General features: G+C 44.9%; 1 protein-coding gene across 2 annotated transcripts in view; it reads left to right on the top strand.

Moving 5' to 3' along the window:
* ighmbp2 (immunoglobulin mu DNA binding protein 2) overlaps positions 1-20,463 on the top strand; it is a 31,821-nt gene extending 11,358 nt beyond the window's left edge. For both annotated transcript variants that reach the window (XM_031801006.1, XM_031801007.1), the window contains exons 7-19: positions 3,442-3,642; positions 3,944-4,091; positions 4,723-4,897; positions 9,290-9,472; positions 9,854-9,972; positions 10,200-10,294; positions 10,444-10,567; positions 10,653-10,828; positions 13,885-14,074; positions 14,321-14,499; positions 16,350-16,722; positions 19,198-19,400; positions 20,160-20,463. In XM_031801006.1, the coding sequence (XP_031656866.1) occupies positions 3,442-3,642; positions 3,944-4,091; positions 4,723-4,897; positions 9,290-9,472; positions 9,854-9,972; positions 10,200-10,294; positions 10,444-10,567; positions 10,653-10,828; positions 13,885-14,074; positions 14,321-14,499; positions 16,350-16,722; positions 19,198-19,400; positions 20,160-20,360 (2,367 nt within the window). In that variant the 3' untranslated portion in view covers positions 20,361-20,463. The remainder of the gene's footprint in view (positions 1-3,441; positions 3,643-3,943; positions 4,092-4,722; positions 4,898-9,289; positions 9,473-9,853; positions 9,973-10,199; positions 10,295-10,443; positions 10,568-10,652; positions 10,829-13,884; positions 14,075-14,320; positions 14,500-16,349; positions 16,723-19,197; positions 19,401-20,159) is intronic.
* Positions 20,464-21,023: the final 560 nt, after the last annotated feature.

Here is a 21,023-nt window from a genome sequence, read left to right on the forward strand (position 1 = left end):
GACAAAGGAACGGATCTTCAAATCAAATCAAAATCAAATCAAATTTTATTTGTCACATACACATGGTTAGCAGATGTTAATGCGAGTGTAGCGAAATGCTTGTGCTTCTAGTTACGACAATGCAGTAATAACCAACAAGTAATCTAACTAACAATTCCAAAACTACTGTCTTATACACAGTGTAAGGGGATAAAGAATATGTACATAAGGATATATGAATGAGTGATGGTACAGAGCAGCATAGGCAAGATACAGTAGATGATATCGAGTACAGTATATGCATATGAGATGAGTATGTAAACAAAGTGGCATAGTTAGTGGCTAGTGGTACATGTGTTACATAAGGATGCAGTCGATGATATAGAGTACAGTATATACGTATACATATGAGATGAATAATGTAGGGTAAGTAACATTATATAAGGTAGCATTGTTTAAAGTGGCTAGTGATATATTTACATAATTTCCCATCAATTCCCATTATTAAAGTGGCTGGAGTTGAGTCAGTGTCATTGTCAGTGTGTTGGCAGCAGCCACTCAATGTTAGTGGTGTTTTTCAGTCTCTCGGCCCCAGCTTTGATGCACCTGTACTGACCTCGCCTTCTGGATGATAGCGGGGTGAACAGGCAGTGGCTCGGGTGGTTGTTATCCTTGATGATCTTTATGGCCTTCCTGTGACATCGAGTGGTGTAGGTGTCCTGGAGGGCAGGTAGTTTGCCCCCGGTGATGCGTTGTGCAGACCTCACTACCCTCTGGAGAGCCTTACGGTTGAGGGCGGAGCAGTTGCCGTACCAGGTGGTGATACAGCCCGCCAGGATGCTCTCGATTGTGCATCTGTAGAAGTTTGTGAGTGCTTTTGGTGACAAGCCGAATTTCTTCAGCCTCCTGAGGTTGAAGAGGCGCTGCTGCACCTTCTTCACGATGCTGTCTGTGTGAGTGGACCAATTCAGTTTGTCTGTGATGTGTATGCCGAGGAACTTAAAACTTGCTACCCTCTCCACTACTGTTCCATCGATGTGGATAGGGGGGTGTTCCCTCTGCTGTTTCCTGAAGTCCACAATCATCTCCTTAGTTTTGTTGACGTTGAGTGTGAGGTTATTTTCCTGACACCACACTCCGAGGGCCCTCACCTCCTCCCTGTAGGCCGTCTCGTCGTTGTTGGTAATCAAGCCTACCACTGTTGTCGTCCGCAAACTTGATGATTGAGTTGGAGGCGTGCGTGGCCACGCAGTCGTGGGTGAACAGGGAGTACAGGAGAGGGCTCAGAACGCACCCTTGTGGGGCCCCAGTGTTGAGGATCGAGCTTGATGACGAGCTTGGAGGGTACTATGGTGTTGAATGCCGAGCTGTAGTCGATGAACAGCATTCTCACATAGGTATTCCTCTTGTCCAGATGGGTTAGGGCAGTGTGCAGTGTGGTTGAGATTGCATCGTCTGTGGACCTGTGGACTTTGGGCGGTAAGCAAATTGGAGTGGATCTAGGGTGTCAGGTAGGGTGGAGGTGATATGGTCCTTGACTAGTCTCTCAAAGCACTTCATGATGACGGATGTGAGTGCTACGGGGCGGTAGTCGTTTAGCTCAGTTACCTTAGCTTTCTTGGGAACAGGAACAATGGTGGCCCTCTTGAAGCATGTGGGAACAGCAGACTGGTATAGGGATTGATTGAATATGTCCGTAAACACACCGGCCAGCTGGTCTGCGCATGCTCTGAGGGTGCGGCTGGGGATGCCGCCTGGGCCTGCAGCCTTGCGAGGGTTAACACGTTTAAATGTCTTACTCACCTCGGCTGCAGTGAAGGAGAGACCGCATGTTTTCGTTGCAGGCCGTGTCAGTGGCACTGTATTGTCCTCAAAGCGGGCAAAAAAGTTATTTAGTCTGCCTGGGAGCAAGACATCCTGGTCTGTGACTGGGCTGGATTTCTTCCTGTAGTCCGTGATTGACTGTAGACCCTGCCACATGCCTCTTGTGTCTGAGCCGTTGAATTGAGATTCTACTTTGTCTCTGTACTGACGCTTAGCTTGTTTGATAGCCTTGCGGAGGGAATAGCTGCACTGTTTGTATTCGGTCATGTTACCAGACACCTTACCCTGATTAAAAGCAGTGGTTCGCGCTTTCAGTTCCACACGAATGCTGCCATCAATCCACGGTTTCTGGTTAGGGAATGTTTTAATCGTTGCTATGGGAACGACATCTTCAAAGCACGTTCTAATGAACTCACACACACCGAATCAGCGTATTCGTCAATATTGTTATCTGACGCAATACGAAACATGTCCCAGTCCACGTGATGGAAGCAGTCTTGGAGTGTGGAGTCAGCTTGGTCGGACCAGCGTTGGACAGACCTCAGCGTGGGAGCCTCTTGTTTTAGTTTCTGTCTGTAGGCAGGGATCAACTAAATGGAGTCGTGGTCAGCTTTTCCGAAAGGGGGGCGGGGCAGGGCCTTATATGTGTCGCGGAAGTTAGAGTAACAATGATCCAAGGTCTTTCCACCCCTGGTTGCGCAATCGATATGTTGATACAGGAGAAGGAGGGCCGATCACCATTCTTATCAACAGGGCTGTAGTGAAGCAGGTTGAGCAGGCTGTAGTGAAGCAGGTTGAGCAGGCTGTAGTGAAGCAGGCTGTAGTGAAGCAGGTTGAGCAGGCTGTAGTGAAGCAGGTTGAGCAGGCTGTAGTGAAGCAGGTTGAGCAGGCTGTAGTGAAGCCGGTTGAGCAGGCTGTAGTGAAGCAGGTTGAGCAGGCTGTAGTGAAGCAGGTTGAGCAGGCTGTAGTGAAGCAGGTTGAGCAGGCTGTAGTGAAGCAGGTTGAGCAGGCTGTAGTGAAGCAGGTTGAGCAGGCTGTAGTGAAGCAGGTTGAGCAGGCTGTAGTGAAGCAGGTTGAGCAGGCTGTAGTGAAGCAGGTTGAGCAGGCTGTAGTGAAGCAGGTTGAGAGCTTCAAGTTCCTTGGTGTTTACATCACAAACCAACTATTATGGTCCAAACGCACCAAGACAGTCATGAAGAGGTCACTGCGACACCTTTCCCCCTCAGCAGACTGAAAAGATTTGCCATGGGTTACCAGATCCTCAAAAGATTCTACAGCTGCACCATCGAGGGCATCCTGAGCGGTTGCATCACTGCCTTGTATGGCAACTGCTTGGCATCTGACCGTAAGGCGCTACAGATGGTCGTGCGTACGGCCCAGTTCATCACTGGGGCCAAGCTTCCTGCCAGGACCTCTATCAGGCGGTGTCAGAGGAAGGCCCTAAAAATTGTCACCCAACCCGCACATTGACTCGGTTCCGGCGCCCCCTCTACGTATATAGCCTCGTTATTGTAATTTTGTTGTTACTTTTTAAAACTTTATTTATTAAATATTTTCTAAACTGCGTTTTTAAGGGCTTGTATAAGTAAGCATTTTACAGTAATTTTATTTGAATGTCTTTTTCTGTTTGTCCTGTAGGTCCTGTGCTGTGCCGGTTCTAACGTGGCCGTGGATAACCTGGTTGAGCGCCTGGCTAAGGCCAAAGCTAAGGTCCTGAGACTGGGACACCCTGCCCGCCTGCTAGAGTCCATTCAGAAACACTCGCTAGACGCCGTCCTCGCTCACAGTGACAACACCAACATCATCGCCGACATACGCAAAGACATCGACAAAGCTTTTGTAGGTATTGATGATGTGGAGTCAATGATAATCACATCTTTATGTGAGTATGATGTATTTCCAGTAGGGCTACACCAGCATGGTCTCTAATTATTTGACTGGTAAATGATGATAACAGATATTTTGGTATCAGAAATTACTGTAATACAGTACCAGTCAAAGTTTGGACACACATATTTGAGATTCTTCAAAGTAGCCACCCTTTCCTTGATGACAGCTTTATACACTCTGTGTATTTTTCATAATGTATTGGAAGGCTTCTAGGTTTGATATTGTTGTGTTTTCTCAATGTATGGTGAAGATGGGGATGAAGAAGATGAATGACAAACGAGATCGGATCCACCTGAAGAGGGAGGTAGGAGAGCTGAGGAAAGAGTTGAGGACCAGGGAAGCTACAGCCATTGCTGAGGTCCTCAAACGTGCTGATGTTGTTCTAGCCACTAACACAGGTGAGTGAGGGTGGATATCAACAGTTGTTCATTAGGGCACACACTATAAAACGTTTTGCAACATAAAAGGAAAATGTGCATTTCTGATTGAACCAGTCCTGGTAGCCCCTTCCTATTTCAGTCCGTTTTCTTCCCTTTGGTGCCTAATGAACACACCCCTATGTCTCCGTTCTGACTGGATGGTGTCCTAGTGAACAGTTAATATTACCTGTCTGTGTTGTCTCCAGGTGCTAATGATGGTGGCCCTCTGAAGAACCTACCTGTAGACCAGTTTGACTGGATGGTGTCCTAGTGAACAGTTAATATTACCTGTCTGTGTTGTCTCCAGGTGCTAATGATGGTGGCCCTCTGAAGAACCTACCTGTAGACCAGTTTGACTGGATGGTGTCCTAGTGAACAGTTAATATTACCTGTCTGTGTTGTCTCCAGGTGCTAATGATGGTGGCCCTCTGAAGAACCTACCTGTAGACCAGTTTGACTGGATGGTGTCCTAGTGAACAGTTAATATTACCTGTCTGTGTTGTCTCCAGGTGCTAATGATGGTGGCCCTCTGAAGAACCTACCTGTAGACCAGTTTGACTGGATGGTGTCCTAGTGAACAGTTAATATTACCTGTCTGTGTTGTCTCCAGGTGCTAATGATGGTGGCCCTCTGAAGAACCTACCTGTAGACCATTTTGACTGGGTGGTGATCGATGAGTGTGCCCAGGCGTTGGAGAGCTCCTGCTGGATCGCACTGCTCCGAGGCAGAAAGTGTATCCTGGCTGGAGATTACAAGCAGCTGCCACCCACCATCAAGTCTCACACGTAAATATCAGCTCTTCTTATTGGTCCCACCAACAAAGATATGTTGCTCTGTGTATAGTCAGTGGAATTGGACACATTTCGATTTTTTTGGAGACCATTGGGGTGCATGTAGATAAGGAATAAGATTGAGCCTAAAACGGAACCTTGAGGGCTTAAAATGAAAGGTGTCTCATCTTCCTGGGATGATAAAAAATATATCCGGGATGATGTGGAGTTACATTGTGTTGTTTAAGTGTTCCCTTTATTTTTTTGAGCAGTGTATATCTGGGACGGTTCCAAACAGACTCTGGGACAGTTCAGGGACAATCAACTCCATTTTTTTTTTTAAAGCAACAAAGATGATGCAACATATCAGAACGTTTAGCTTAAAGTGTTGATAAACTATTATTGCTTCGTATTAAAGCGCAGCAATGCCCACAATGCTTTGCGCAAATGTTCCAAAATGCAACTTGCGGAAAAACACAGTTCTCAAAGAGTACCGCACATGATAGCAGTTTAATGAGACCGAGATGACATTTGTTAGAAATGTAGAGGAAATATCTGAAGATGCAACAACTAGCATTTGTTGTCTTTGGCTGCTGGATATTGACGTTGATTTGTAAACCAATAGAACGAGAGAAACTGTTTTTAATCGCAGGAAATGTTAATACAGTCATTCCCTCAGCATTTATATGGTCGGATATAGGCTAGGCTACTTTGAAACCAGGATATAGGCTAGGCTACTTTGAAACCAGGATATAGGCTACTTTGAAACCAGGATATAGGCTACTTTGAAACCAGGATATAGGCTACTTTGAAACCAGGATATAGGCTAGGCTACTTTGAAACCAGGATATAGGCTAGGCTACTTTGAAACCAGGATATAGGCTAGGCTACTTTGAAACCAGGATATAGGCTAGGCTACTTTGAAACCAGGATATAGGCTAGGCTACTTTGAAACCAGGATATAGGCTAGGCTACTTTGAAACCAGGATATAGGCTAGGCTACATTGAAACCAGGATATAGGCTAGGCTACTTTGAAACCAGGATATAGGCTAGGCTACTTTGAAACCAGGATATAGGCTAGGCTACTTTGAAACCAGGATATAGGCTAGGCTACTTTGAAACCAGGATATAGGCTAGGCTACTTTGAAACCAGGATATAGGCTAGGCTACTTTGAAACCAGGATATAGGCTAGGCTACTTTGAAACCAGGATATAGGCTAGGCTACTTTGAAACCAGGATATAGGTTACTTTGAAACCAGGATATAGGTTACTTTGAAACCAGGATATAGGCTACTTTGAAACCAGGATATAGGCTAGGTTACTTTGAAACCAGGATATAGGCTACTTTGAAACCAGGATATAGGCTAGGTTACTTTGAAACCAGGATATAGGCTACTTTGAAACCAGGATATAGGCTAGGTTACTTTGAAACCAGGATTTTGGCTAGGTTACTTTGAAACCAGGATATAGGCTAGGTTACTTTGAAACCAGGATATAGGCTACTTTGAAACCAGGATTTTGGCTAGGTTACTTTGAAACCAGGATTTTGGCTAGGCTACTTTGAAACCAGGATTTTGGCTAGGCTAATTTGAAACCAGGATATAGGCTAGGCTACTTTGAAACCAGGATTTTGGCTAGGCTACTTTGAAACCAGGATTTTGGCTAGGCTACTTTGAAACCAGGATATAGGCTACTTTGAAACCAGGATTTTGGCTAGGTTACTTTGAAACCAGGATTTTGGCTAGGTTACTTTGAAACCAGGATTTTGGCTAGGCTACTTTGAAACCAGGATTTTGGCTAGGCTACTTTGAAACAAGGTAAGACATGCCTCATAAAATGGCATAAAACATCCAGGTTGAAAACAACGTTAATGGTTTGATAGTGCTGACTGGCTCATCTCTGAAGGTGGGTAATGTGCCCTGGCCTTCTGTCCGTTCTTGTGAACAAACCGTGCCTCGACTATGTCAACAGAATCTGCGGTATCGATGCACTGAATCTACAACCAACAGGACCCTGAACAGTTTCTACCACCAAGCCATAAGACTGATAAGTGGTTAACCAATAGCTACCCAGACTAACTATTTAACTATCTGCATTGACCCTTTTTTGCAAATATGTTAGATTATCACATTTGCTGCTGTTTATCCTGTTGCCTAGTCACGTTATCGCTATCAATATGTACATATTTACGTAAATTACCTCGTACCCCTGCACATTGACTCAGTACTGGTACCCCGTGTATATAGCCAAGTTATTACCTGGTACCCCGTGTATATAGCCACGTTATTACCTGGTACCCTGTGTATATAGCCAAGTTATTACCTGGTACCCTGTGTATATAGCCAAGTTATTACCTCGTACCCTGTGTATATAGCCAAGTTATTACCTGGTACCCTGTGTATATAGCCAAGTTATTACCTGGTACCCCGTGTATATAGCCAAGTTGTTACCTCGTACCCCTGCATGTCGTTTCAGTACTGGTATCCAGTGTATATAGCCATGTTATTACCTCGTACCCCTGCACATCTACTCAGTACTGGTACCCCGTGTATATAGCCAAGTTATTACCTCGTACCCCTGTACATCGTCTCAGTACTGGTACCCTGTGTATATAGCCAAGTTATTACCTCGTACCCTGTGTATAAAGCCAAGTTATTACCTGGTACCCCGTGTATATAGCCAAGTTATTACCTAATTAGACTATATGCCGATAAAGGTCTGGGGAAAGTTGTGAACGTAGCAACAATAGAACAAGTCAGTAGCTAAGTGAATGTAGCAACAATAGAACAAGTCAGTAGCTAAGTGAACGTAGCAACAATAGAACAAGTCAGTAGCTAAGTGAATGTAGCAACAATAGAACAAGTCAGTAGCTAAGTGAATGTAGCAACAATAGAACAAGTCAGTAGCTAAGTGAATGTAGCAACAATAGAACAAGTCAGTAGCTAAGTGAATGTAGCAACAATAGAACAAGTCAGTAGCTAAGTGAATGTAGCAACAATAGAACAAGTCAGTAGCTAAGTGAACGTAGCAACAATAGAACAAGTCAGTAGCTAAGTGAATGTAGCAACAATAGAACAAGTCAGTAGCTAAGTGAATGTAGCAACAATAGAACAAGTCAGTAGCTAAGTGAATGTAGCAACAATAGAACAAGTCAGTAGCTAAGTGAATGTAGCAACAATAGAACTAGTCAGTAGCTAAGTGAATGTAGCAACAATAGAACAAGTCAGTAGCTAAGTGAATGTAGCAACAATAGAACAAGTCAGTAGCTAAGTGAATGTAGCAACAATAGAACAAGTCAGTAGCTAAGTGAATGTAGCAACAATAGAACAAGTCAGTAGCTAAGTGAACGTAGCAACAATAGAACAAGTCAGTAGCTAAGTGAATGTAGCAACAATAGAACAAGTCAGTAGCTAAGTGAACGTAGCAACAATAGAACAAGTCAGTAGCTAAGTGAATGTAGCAACAATAGAACAAGTCATAGCTGACTCAACTATCTGAGCAGTACACATATTAGGGATTAAATCCCTGTGAATAACCTAGAGTAGGGACGGTTAGTCTTGCGTTTGGGACGGTTAGTCTTTGCGTTTGGGACGGTTGGTCTTTGCGTTTGGGACGGTTGGTCTTTGCGTTTGGGACGGTTGGTCTTTGCGTTTGGGACGGTTGGTCTTTGCGTTTGGGACGGTTGGTCTTTGCGTTTGGGACGGTTGGTCTTTGCGTTTGGGACGGTTGGTCTTTGCGTTTGGGACGGTTGGTCTTTGCGTTTGGGACGGTTGGTCTTTGCGTTTGGGACGGTTGGTCTTTGCGTTTGGGACGGTTGGTCTTTGCGTTTGGGACGGTTGGTCTTTGCGTTTGGGACGGTTGGTCTTTGCGTTTGGGACGGTTGGTCTTTGCGTTTGGGACGGTTGGTCTTTGCGTTTGGGACGGTTGGTCTTTGCGTTTGGGACGGTTGGTCTTTGCGTTTGGGACGGTTGGTCTTTGCGTTTGGGACGGTTGGTCTTTGCGTTTGGGACGGTTGGTCTTTGCGTTTGGGACGGTTGGTCTTTGCGTTTGGGACGGTTGGTCTTTGCGTTTGGGACGGTTGGTCTTTCCGTTTGGGACGGTTGGTCTTTCCGTTTGGGACGGTTGGTCTTTCCGTTTGGGACGGTTGGTCTTCCCGTTTGGGACGGTTAAAATTGCACTTCAGGACGATTCTGGAAAGGTGATTGGGGGGGGGGGAAGAGTTATTCTCAAGCCCTGCTTGGGGGGCTCCACTGGTGATGGTAGTGGGTTCTGACTGTCCCCAGTCATACCTGCCATGTAAATAGTTCCATGGATCCATGTGTCATTCCTTGCTTGTGTCTTTTTAACTTTTTGCCATATTTAAAATGGATACTTGGATTTCTATTTCTATTTTTTTCTCATCCAGGGCTGCATCTAAAGGCCTGTCTGTCAGCCTGATGGAGAGGTTGATCCTGAAGTATGGCGACTCCGTAGTCAGGATGCTGACAGTGCAGTACCGTATGAACAGTAACATCATGACCTGGGCATCAGAACAGATGTACCAGGGTCAACTCGTCGCACACAGCTCAGTGGAGAAACACCTGCTCAAGTAACAACGGACTCCTTTTGGCTACGTCTACGCCGGCAGCCCAATTCATGTTCTTTTTGTATTGGCATCTGGTCTGAGTTGGTCAAAAGATCAATAATTAGGATCAGAATTCGGCTGCCTGTGTAAACACAGCCCATTTATCTCACATCAAATTAGTAGACATTTTAATGAAGGTTTAGGATCAGGGTAGGGTTCAATTCCATTTGAAATCAGTGAATTCTGTCATTAAACTGGAAGTCCAATTTGGACTTTCATTCTAGACTTTCAGTTAATTCCTTGACGGAATGAAGTTGACGTTCACTTTACTTCCTAAATTGAAATGGAATTGACCCCAAACCCTGTAAGGAACCCAGTTCTAACATGGCTCTTTCCCCTGAACAGAGATCTCCCAGGAGTAGCCAGTGTTGAAGAGACCAGCACCCCTCTCCTCCTTATAGACACAGCAGGCTGTGGACTTAGTGAGATGGAGGTGACAGACGACCAGTCCAAAGGAAACCAAGGTCGGCTTTGGTTTCCTGTTTCCTGTTTCCTGTTGTTTTTATGTTGTGATCATGTTTTTTATTTTTTTTATTTTTACTACTACCAAACCAAAATGTCCCCTAGCTCAACACAATATGACCTAGTCTAAACTAAGAGGAAACTCACTCGGGTATGTTGTCTTCTTAGGACTCGTGAGGTGCTGACATCTAATAAACTAACTGTGATGAACTCGTCTTCTGATAAACAGGTGAGGTGGACATTGTGGAACTGCACATCAAAGCGTTGACTGAAGCTGGGGTGAAACCTAAAGACATCGCTGTTATTGCCCCTTACAATCTGCAGGTGAGTCAGGGCTGCTTTCTGCACTATTAAACTTTTAGCTACATTTTTTTTGTGGAGATCAGTAGAGTTTTCCAGAGCCCAGTAAGCCTTGATCTGAAACGTTTGTGACAGAAGGTGCAGAGGCTGTTTATGTTCTTGTCTGTGTTTAGGTGGATCTCCTGCGTCAGCGTCTCTCAGCGAGACATCCTGATCTGGAGATCAAGTCTGTAGACGGCTTCCAGGGTAGAGAGAAGGAGGCTGTGGTGCTGACCTTGGTCAGATCTAACAGGAAAGGTAAACTAGTGTTTGTTTTTGTGTGTGTGTGTGTCGCCAAATTTCTACCAATGTGCTGATGTACTAAGTTCCATCTCTCCTTCAGGTGAGATAGGGTTCTTAGCTGAAGACCGGAGGATCAACGTGGCGGTGACTCGAGCCAGACGTCACCTGGCCCTGGTGTGTGACACGCAGACCGTCCAGACTCACGGCTTCCTCAAGACCCTCATCGATCACATGACCCAGCACGGCGACGTACGCACCGCCTTTGAGTACCTGCAGGTAGGTTAATATCCTTTGGGATCAATAACGTATCAGTTAATGGAATGTGTTTGTAGTCCTCGCCATTTAAACGTACTTGTTTTGCTATCGATATCGGCAATACTAGCCTAAAAAATATTGTATCCCATATCGGCATAATAGCCACAAATACATTGCCTTCATAAAGTATTCCCCTTGAATTATTCCACATTTTGTTGTGTTACACCCTAAATTCAAAATGGATGAAATATTATATTTTTTTCTGATACATCTACACCCATGATGACAAAGTGAAAACATCCTGCTGTCAGATCCAAGGCTCTTCATAGAACAGTTATGTTTGTGTTGTGGGCTACTGTAGTCTAGGGCTGTAGTCTAGGGCTGTGGACTAGGGCTGTGGTCTAGGGCTGTGGACTAGGGCTGTAGTCTAGGGCTGTAGACTAGGGCTGTAGTCTAGGGCTGTAGTCTAGGGCTGTAGTCTAGGGCTGTGGACTAGGGCTGTGGACTAGGGCTGTGGACTAGGGCTGTAGTCTAGGGCTGTAGTCTAGGGCTGTGGACTAGGGCTGTGGACTAGGGCTGTAGTCTAGGGCTGTAGTCTAGGGCTGTAGTCTAGGGCTGTAGTCTAGGGCTGTAGTCTAGGGCTGTAGTCTAGGGCTGTGGACTAGGGCTGTGGTCTAGGCCTGTGGTCTAGGGCTGTGGACTAGGGCTGTGGACTAGGGCTGTAGTCTAGGGCTGTAGTCTAGGGCTGTGGACTAGGGCTGTGGACTAGGGCTGTGGACTAGGGCTGTAGTCTAGGGCTGTAGTCTAGGGCTGTGGACTAGGGCTGTGGTCTAGGGCTGTGGACTAGGGCTGTAGTCTAGGGCTGTAGACTAGGGCTGTAGTCTAGGGCTGTAGACTAGGGCTGTAGTCTAGGGCTGTGGACTAGGGCTGTGGACTAGGGCTGTAGTCTAGGGCTGTGGACTAGGGCTGTGGACTAGGGCTGTGGACTAGGGCTGTGGTCTAGGGCTGTAGTCTAGGGCTGTGGTCTAGGGCTGTGGTCTAGGGCTGTGGTCTAGGGCTGTAGTCTAGGGCTGTAGACTAGGGCTGTAGTCTAGGGCTGTAGTCTAGGGCTGTGGACTAGGGCTGTGGACTAGGGCTGTGGACTAGGGCTGTAGTCTAGGGCTGTGGACTAGGGCTGTAGTCTAGGGCTGTAGTCTAGGGCTGTAGTCTAGGGCTGTAGTCTAGGGCTGTGGACTAGGGCTGTAGTCTAGGGCTGTAGTCTAGGGCTGTGGTCTAGGGCTGTAGTCTAGGGCTGTAGTCTTGGGCTGTAGACTAGGGCTGTAGTCTAGGGCTGTAGTCTAGGGCTGTGGACTAGGGCTGTAGTCTAGGGCTGTGGACTAGGGCTGTACATGTTACAGCCCTAGTCCATAATTTTTTTTTTACCCATCTACCAATAGGTGCCCTTCTTTACAAGGCAGTGGAAAACCTCCCTGGTCTATGTGGTTGAATCTGTGTTAGAAATTCACTGCTCAACTGAGGGACCTTACAGATAATTGTATGTGTGGAGTACAGAGATGAGGTAGTTATCTTAAAACACAATTTCACACAGAGTCCATGAAACTTCACTATGTAACTTGTTCAGCACATTTTTACTCCTGAACTTATTTAGGCTTGGCATAACAAAGGGGTTGACTACATATTGACTCAAGACATTTAAGCTCTTCACTTTTAATGAATAAAACGTAATTCCACTTTGACATTATTGATATTATGGGTATTGTGTGTAGGCCAGTGACAAAACATCTCAACTTAATTTAAATTTCAGGCTGTAACACAATAACATTTAGAAAAAGTCAAGGGACTGTGGATATATACTGAACAAAAATATATCAATTCAACATGCAACAATTTTGAAGATTTTACTGAGTTTACATTTCATATAAGGAAATCAGTCAATTTAAATAAATCAATTAGGCCCTAATCTATATATTTCACATGACTGGGCAGGGGCACAGCCATGGGTGGGACTGGGAGAGCATAGGCCCACCAACTGGGGAGCCAGGCCCCACCCACTGGGGAGCCAGGCCCCACCCACCGCAGAGCCAGGCCCAGACAATTAGAATTATTTACGGAGAGTTTCATCAGATGTCCGGGTGGCTGGTCTCAGACGATCCCGCAGATGAAGAAGCCGGATGTGGAGGTCCTGGGACGAGGAAGCGCATACAGCCTCAATTAGCCTAGCTAGCTAGCTTAATTAGCTTCTCCAGGTTTGATGCAGTCAAGACAGGTACTACGTCATCATATTGGATGATAATTAGCCTAGCTAGCTAGCTTAATTAGCTTCTCCAGGTTTGATGCAGTCAAGACACGTTTGGGCTGTGTCACAGTGCCTACGTGTAGACCCGTGTCGACTCCCGTTGTGCAGGGACCTCTATTGTCCCAGGCGCAGGTTTGGCAAGCGAGGCCAGAGAGTTGGTTCTTACGGGCCCCTAAGAGGCCCAATCTGAAAGCTAGAGGTTTATCTCTGAATGTTATTGCTACCGTTCAGTCTGCAAGGGGGTGCCCTTCATGAGAAGCCTGTATGGATATGTGGCAAGCAATGTTGAGCCAAGGTAAAGGATTTGTTCCTTTACAGATGGGATTATATTTCTCCATAGTATGCTGTACGTAGGCTGACTGACTGAATGAAAGGGAACGTAACGTTATGACTATAACTATTGTTCTCTGAAGGAGGGAAACGTGGTACAACACCTGTATAGCCCCGTACCACCCATTCCTGAGCTCGGTGAAGAGCGGTTTGAAATGGAAGGAATGAATCCAAGCCTCACACTTATCACCTGTGGAAGGCAGGGCTTCTAGCGAGGTGTGGATTTCATTGGCCTTGTCAAGCACAACTCCCCATAGCATGTTGTACCTCGTTTGCCTCCTTGAGGGAACAGTAGTTATAGTCATAATGTTACGATATTAAACTATGAAATATCGCAATCGATTTAGGCAATATTAGCCTAAAAACTATTGTTATCCATATGGGCAATACTAGCCTGAGAAATAAATTGGTATAAATCGAAACTGAAAGTATCATCCATCCCTACCTACAGGACATTGTGCCCCAGAACTACACCAGAGACCACCGAGATACCAAGTCTAACAACACTAAAGCTACCGCTAGCAGCTCCACCTCCAACAAGCAGAAGGGCAGAGGCCAGGCTGGGAGCAAGGTGGAGCCAGGACACAAGAGGACCTCTGGGGGTAACAAGACCCAGGGAGGAGAGCCCCAGACAGGTTCAGGTATGCCGTTATTCACATACTGTAACAATAAGGACAAGATGAACGGTTTGGGGAGGCTGGTTTTGCCAGACCCAGATTAAGCTTAGTCCTAGACTAAAAATCAAGTTCAATGGAAAATCTCAATTGAAAATAGTTGTTTTATTCCAGGTTTAATCTAACCCCATGCTGTGGTAGTCTTACAGAAATATACACACAACTGAAATTTAAACAGACGTTTACATGTTCACATTGATTGAAATGACACAGATCCCGGCACACACAGCCAAGCCAGACGTTCCACCCCCACAGAGGAGGAGCAGAAACTGACGCAGATAAAATACCTGGAGATCAAGAACCAGGTGGAGTGGTTTCTCCAGGACCCAGACCAGACGGAGCTACGGTTTCCCTCGACCCTCAACTCCCACGACCGCCTGCTCGTACACCAGGTACATAGTACTTTGTGTTTTTTATTAAGTTGTTGATGCAAGCACACTAACTTCTACCGATACCATTTACAAATTATTCTGGACAGCTCAAACAAGCACACTAACTTCTACCGCTACCATTTACAAATTATTCTGGACAGCTCAAACAAGCACACTAACTTCTACCGCTACCATTTTAAATTTTTTTATTTCACCTTTATTTAACCAGGTAGGCTAGTTGAGAACACCTTTATTTAACCAGGTAGGCTAGTTGAGAACAAGTTCTCATTTGCAACTGCGACCTGGCCAAGATAAAGCATAGCAGTGTGAGCAGACAACAAAGAGTTACACATGGAGTAAACAATTAACAAGTCAATAGCACAGTAGAAAACAAAGGGTGGGTCTATATACAATGTGTGCAAAAGGCATGAGGAGGTAGGCAAATAATTAAAATTTTGCAGATTAACACTGGAGTGATAAAAGATCAGATGGTCATGTACAGGTAGAGATATTGGTGTGCAAAAGAGCAGAAAAGTAAATAAATAAAAACAGTATGGGGATGAGGTAGGTGAAAAGGGTGGGCTATTTACCAATAGACTATGTACAGCTGCAGCGATCGGTTAGCTGCTCAGATAGCTGATGTTTGAAGTTGGTGAGGGAGATAAGTCTCCAACTTCAGCGATTTTTGCAATTCGTTCCAGTCACAGGCAGCAGAGTACTGGAACGAAAGGCGGCCAAATGAGGTGTTGGCTTTAGGGATGATCAGTGAGATACACCTGCTGGAGCGCGTGCTACGGGTGGGTGTTGCCATCGTGACCAGTGAGCTGAGATAAGGCGGAGCTTTACCTAGCATAGACTTGAAGATGACCTGGAGCCAGTGGGTCTGGCGACGAATATGTAGCGAGGGCCAGCCGACTAGAGCATACAAGTCGCAGTGGTGGGTGGTATAAGGTGCTTTAGTGACAAAACGGATGGCACTGTGATAGACTGCATCCAGTTTGCTGAGTAGAGTGTTGGAAGCCATTTTGTAGATGACATCGCCGAAGTCGAGGATCGGTAGTATAGTCAGTTTTACTAGGGTAAGCTTGGCGGCTTGAGTGAAGGAGGCTTTGTTGCGGAATAGAAAGCCGACTCTTGATTTGATTTTCGATTGGAGATGTTTGATATGAGTCTGGAAGGAGAGTTTGCAGTCTAGCCAGACACCTAGGTACTTATAGACGTCCACATATTCTAGGTCGGAACCATCCAGGGTGGTGATGCTAGTCGGGCATGCAGGTGCAGGCAGCGACCGGTTGAAAAGCATGCATTTGGTTTTACTAGCGTTTAAGAGCAGTTGGAGGCCACGGAAGGAGTGTTGTATGGCATTGAAGCTTGTTTGGAGGTTAGATAGCACAGTGTCCAAAGACGGGCCGAAAGTATATAGAATGGTGTCGTCTGCGTCGAGGTGGATCAGGGAATCGCCCGCAGCAAGAGCAACATCATTGATATACACAGAGAAAAGAGTCGGCCCGAGAATTGAACCCTGTGGCACCCCCATAGAGACTGCCAGAGGACCGGACAGCATGCCCTCCGATTTACAAATGTATTCTGGACAGCTCAAACAAGCACACTAACTTCTACCGCTACCATTTACAAATGTATTCTGGACAGCTCAAACAAGCACACACTTCTTTTTCTTCAGCAAAGTTACTTTTTGTAGTTGTGCATTATCAATGTGCATTATCAATGTGCATTATCGATGTACAACTTATGGTGAGGTGTTTGCATAAGCCTATCTTGTGTTTCTGTTCCTCACCCTGTGTTGCACTTTGATGTTGTGCTTTGTTTTTCCTGTTGAAAGTAAATAAAACTAAACTACATTTGTAAAACAGGTTGCAGAGGAGCTGGGCCTGAACCATGAGAGCCAGGGAGAGGGAAAGGATAGATGCATCACTGTCTCCAGACCCCCAACAGGGTCTAACGAGGCTGGGGAAGAAGAGGAGCAACAAGCCCAAGAACCAGCAGCCGTCCGGGAGGAAGAGAGTGTTACAGGGGCTCCTGTAGGGCAACCGGCAGCCGTCCGGGAGGAAGAGAGTGTTACAGGGCCTCCTGTAGGGCAACTGGCAGCAGATCTCAAGACTTTACATCTGGAACGAATGAGACGGGAGCAGAAGAAGAGGGAGCAGAAGATGGAGCAGGAGAAGCATCTAGATACCATCCGTACAGCAGGACAGACTCAGACTTCTAAGAAGACCAAGGCAAAAGGTTAGTGTAAAAAATGATCAAATTAGTAGTCAAAAATGATGATTAAAATGAGTTCTGATCAAACCGTATTCCTTTATGATCAACCAGGCTCACTCTAATTGCCTGTTTTTTATTTTGGATCCGCCGATATACAGTACCAGACAAAAGTACCAGACAAAAGTTTGGACACACCTACTCATTCAAGGGTTTTTCTTTAATCTGACTATTTATTTATTTAAATTGTAGAATAATAGTGAAAACATCGAAGTTATTAAATAACGCATATGGAATCATGTAGTAACCAAAAAAGTGCTAAACAAAAATATATTTGAGATTCTTCAAAGTAGCCACCCTTTGCCTGGACGACATTTCTACACACACTTGGCATTCTCTCAACCAGCTTCATGAGGTAGTCACCGGGAATGCATTTCAGTTAACAGGTGTGCCTTGTTAATTTGTAGAATTTCTTTCCTTAATGTGTTTGAGCCAGTCAGTTGTGCTGTGACAAGGTAGGGGTGGTATACAGAAGACAGCCCTATTTGGTAAAAGTCCAAGTACATATTATGGCAAGAACATCTCAGATAATCAAAGATAAATGACAGTCCATCATTACTTTAAGACATGAAGGTCAGTCAATAAAGAACATTTCAAGAACTTTGTAAGTTTCTTCAAGTGCAGACGCAAAAACCATCAAGGGCTATGATGAATCTGGCTCTCATGAGGACCGCCACAGGAAAGGAAGTTACCTCTGCTGCAGAGGATAAGTTCATTAGTTACCAGCCTCAGAAATTACAGCCCAAATAAATGCTTCACAGAGTTCAAGAAACAGACCCATCTCAACAACAACTGTTCAGAGGAGACTGCGTGAATCAGGCCTTCATGATGGAATTGCTGCAAAGAAACCACTACTAAAGGACACCAATAAGAAGAAGAGACTTGCTTGGGCCAAGAAACACGAGCAATGGACATTAGACCGGTGGAAATCTGTCTTTTGGTCTGTGTCTTTGAGAGATGCAGGGTAGGTGAACAGATGATCTCTGCATGTGTGGTTCCCACTGTGGATGAGGAGGGGGGATGTTGTGGGGGTGCTTTGCTGATGACACTGTCTGTCATTTATTTAGAATTCAAGACATACTTAACAAGCATGGCTACCACAGCATTCTGCAGCATTACGCCGTCCCATCTGGTTTGCGCTTAGTGGGACTATTATTTGTTTTTCAACAGGACAATGACCCAACACACCTCCAGGCTGTTTAAGGGTTATTTGACCAAGAAGGAGAGTGATGGAGTGCCGCATCAGATGACCTGGCCTCCACAATCACCTGACCTCAACCCAATTGAGATGGTTTGGGATGAGTTCTGTAACAGCCCTGAATTTGTCTGAACCGTCTCAGTGCTTCTCCCTCCAATAGGACGCTTCCCCTTTAATTACCAATTAAATAGCCAGCCTCAGCTGCGCAAAAGGGATGGAGACTCGAATGAGGTTCAACCCTCAGTTTACTCCGTTTGTTTTGTTGCATTTAAAAGCTTTAATAGTTTACCGTTAAACGTGTGTTTTGTAGCCTAATAGAGTTTACCCAGGATCGGATCCATTCATTAGTCCGTGGGACTACACCTCTCCGTTGTTCTTCGTGGCCTTTCTCCGAGATCTGTTGGCGGATTGTCTGACTGACCGACTGACTACAACCTGTTTGTGGACGGTATTTCATTTGTTTTGATTGGATGTGAACCGTGATGAGGACTTATTAAGATTTGATACGCTTTATGGTTGTGTGGTAAAATAATTTATTTTGATTGTATGATTGAGACTGGATTTATGCTACACTTGTATGAACGGACAAACATTGTGTGACTTAAGGTCACTTGAGTTCCCTGAACTCCTTTACCGGGCTGGACTCTTTTAGGCCCGAGGTACTGGACTTTTCTGGAGGAACCAGAGCTCATTATGTGTTATATTATTCTGTGTTTGTGATCATTTATGTTGTTAATACAACCCACGCAAAATAATAGTTGTTTGACGTTATTTCCAATGTTTTAAGGGTTTATGAAAAGTTTATTTCCATCCTGACTTTTACATAAGTCCTTTGTATTGGTGTAGACTTGACGGATCAGATGGGACTCATTCCCGAGAAACCAATATTATCAATATTTTCTCTGGTAGGCACAACCTACCTGGCATCCCTATAAACAATAACCTCAAGTCAAAACCGTTACAGTTTGACCGCAGAGTGAAGGAAAAGCAGCCAACAAGTGCTCAGCATATGTGGGAACTCCTTCAAGACTGTTGGAAAAGCATTCCAGGTGAAGCTGGTTGAGAGAATGCCAAGAGTGTGCAAAGCTGTCATCAAGGCAAAGGGTGTTTACTTTGAAGAATCTCAAATATAAAAATTGGGGGTTACTACATGATTCCATATGTGTTATTTCATAGTTTTGATGCCTTTACTATTATTCTACAAATAGTGAAAAACTAACTTTTGACTAATTTCTCTCCTCTAGGAAAGACCAAAAAGACCAAAGCGGGGGCCTGTGAGATCGCTGCGGCTGCGACAGCAGATGATGATTTTGACACCCTAATAGATGCTGTGGTGAAGGCAGAACGCGTCTGTAGTTTTGTCAAGTGTAAAACGTTAGTAATTCATCTGGGACAACTCTGTCTGTTCTGCAACAGACAATACTGCCTCGGTCACCACATACCTGAGGTAAGACACATTGTTTCTAGATCAAATCATTTTCTTTCTGACTGACTCTCACTGTATTATGTTCCACTGTATAGTAAACATTTGCATGTTTAGCTGTCAGAGTTAATCCGTTAATTAAGACGTCTATTTTCTTGTCCAATGCAGCCATTTTTATCAAATCATTTCTGGTTAACAATTTAAGTAACTAAATTCAAATGGCCCAAAGACACAATGTCTTCTTAGCAAAATGCAAATTTTCAAGCAGGAATTTGGCTAGGACAGTCTGGAAGTGGGCTGAGAGAGGGGCCTAATTGGAGGAGCCTACTGGGAGGGATAAGTAAACCTGAAAACGAGCTCTTATTGGCAAAGAGGAGGGCAAACTCTCTAAAACTAGCTCTTTTGTTGTTCTGTTAACTGATACCGCCTGGTGATGTCACCAGAAACTCCAGCCAATCAAACTGAAATTTCAGGCAGTCTCTTCAAACGGCTCTTACACTAAAAGTGCATTATCATAACTTTCACGATATTATTCCAACAGTATAGCGTCTACCAGTGGTCACTTTCAGGTATATTTTGTATTTAGTGGACTGATTTAATTTAGTTTCATGTTTTTGGAAAAGGTTATTCTTGATGTTTCTGTGTTGCGGCGACTCTGTGACTGTGTTGCGGCGACTCTGTGACTGTGTTGCGGCGACTCTGTGACTGTGTTGCGGCGACTCTGTGACTGTGTTGCGGCGACTCTGTGACTGTGTTGAGGTGACTGTGTTGTAACTCCTCCAGGTCCATGGGTGTGGAGACCAAGCCAGGGCCAATGCCAGGATGAGGATCAGTAAAGAAGGGGTTCTGTATGCTGGTAGTGGACACAAGGACAAGTCTGTAGATCCTAACAAGAAGGCCTATCTACACAGGAAGCTGGACTCCAAACTCAAAGACATGGAAAAGCAACGGAAGACCAAACCCAAAGAGAGTGACAATAATTGACCTTTGACCCTTTAAATTCCAGTTTGTCTGTGACTGTAAGCTCTGAGGATGACCCTTTGTGGACTGAATAGATATCATTATTAAACAGATTACTGCGAAATCATTTCAACCGGTCTGTCAATATTTTGTGTTTTAATATAGTATATAACTAAATACGTCTTGTACTCACACATACAGAACATCACTTCCAGTACTTTATTGTCCATTTAACTCAGAGAATGGAATTGTCTTTATGCTCACAACCCAATCCCCCAAGACACACCCTGATGGACTGGAGCCAATTAGTCCAATTGTAGGAGGTTAGTGCCTTGGTCATTGGCACAACGGCAGGGGACGGTGTCTAGGATGATGCCAGCATCCCTCCAGTTGCCAGCTCACTGCACCAGATTTTCCCATCTGATACTGGGATTCGTACGACAACTCTCTGGGTAGTGACCACTAGGCCACTTTAATATTGTTACATTTTTCTAGAACTTTATCAATGGTTCTGATTTGATCATGGTTTACATGTCAGGTGCTACTGAAGTGTCCTTAAAAAAATATATCTGATCATGTACTTCAGGCATGGGCAACTGACAGCCCGCCTTTTGTAGGTCCGTGGATCAATTTCCAAATTGTAAAAAAAAAAAATGGAATTCAGTTGGGGTCTCAACCTACTAGTAG

Source organism: Oncorhynchus kisutch, linkage group LG22, assembly GCF_002021735.2.
Source record: "Oncorhynchus kisutch isolate 150728-3 linkage group LG22, Okis_V2, whole genome shotgun sequence".
In the NCBI taxonomy this organism is placed as follows: domain Eukaryota; kingdom Metazoa; phylum Chordata; class Actinopteri; order Salmoniformes; family Salmonidae; genus Oncorhynchus; species Oncorhynchus kisutch.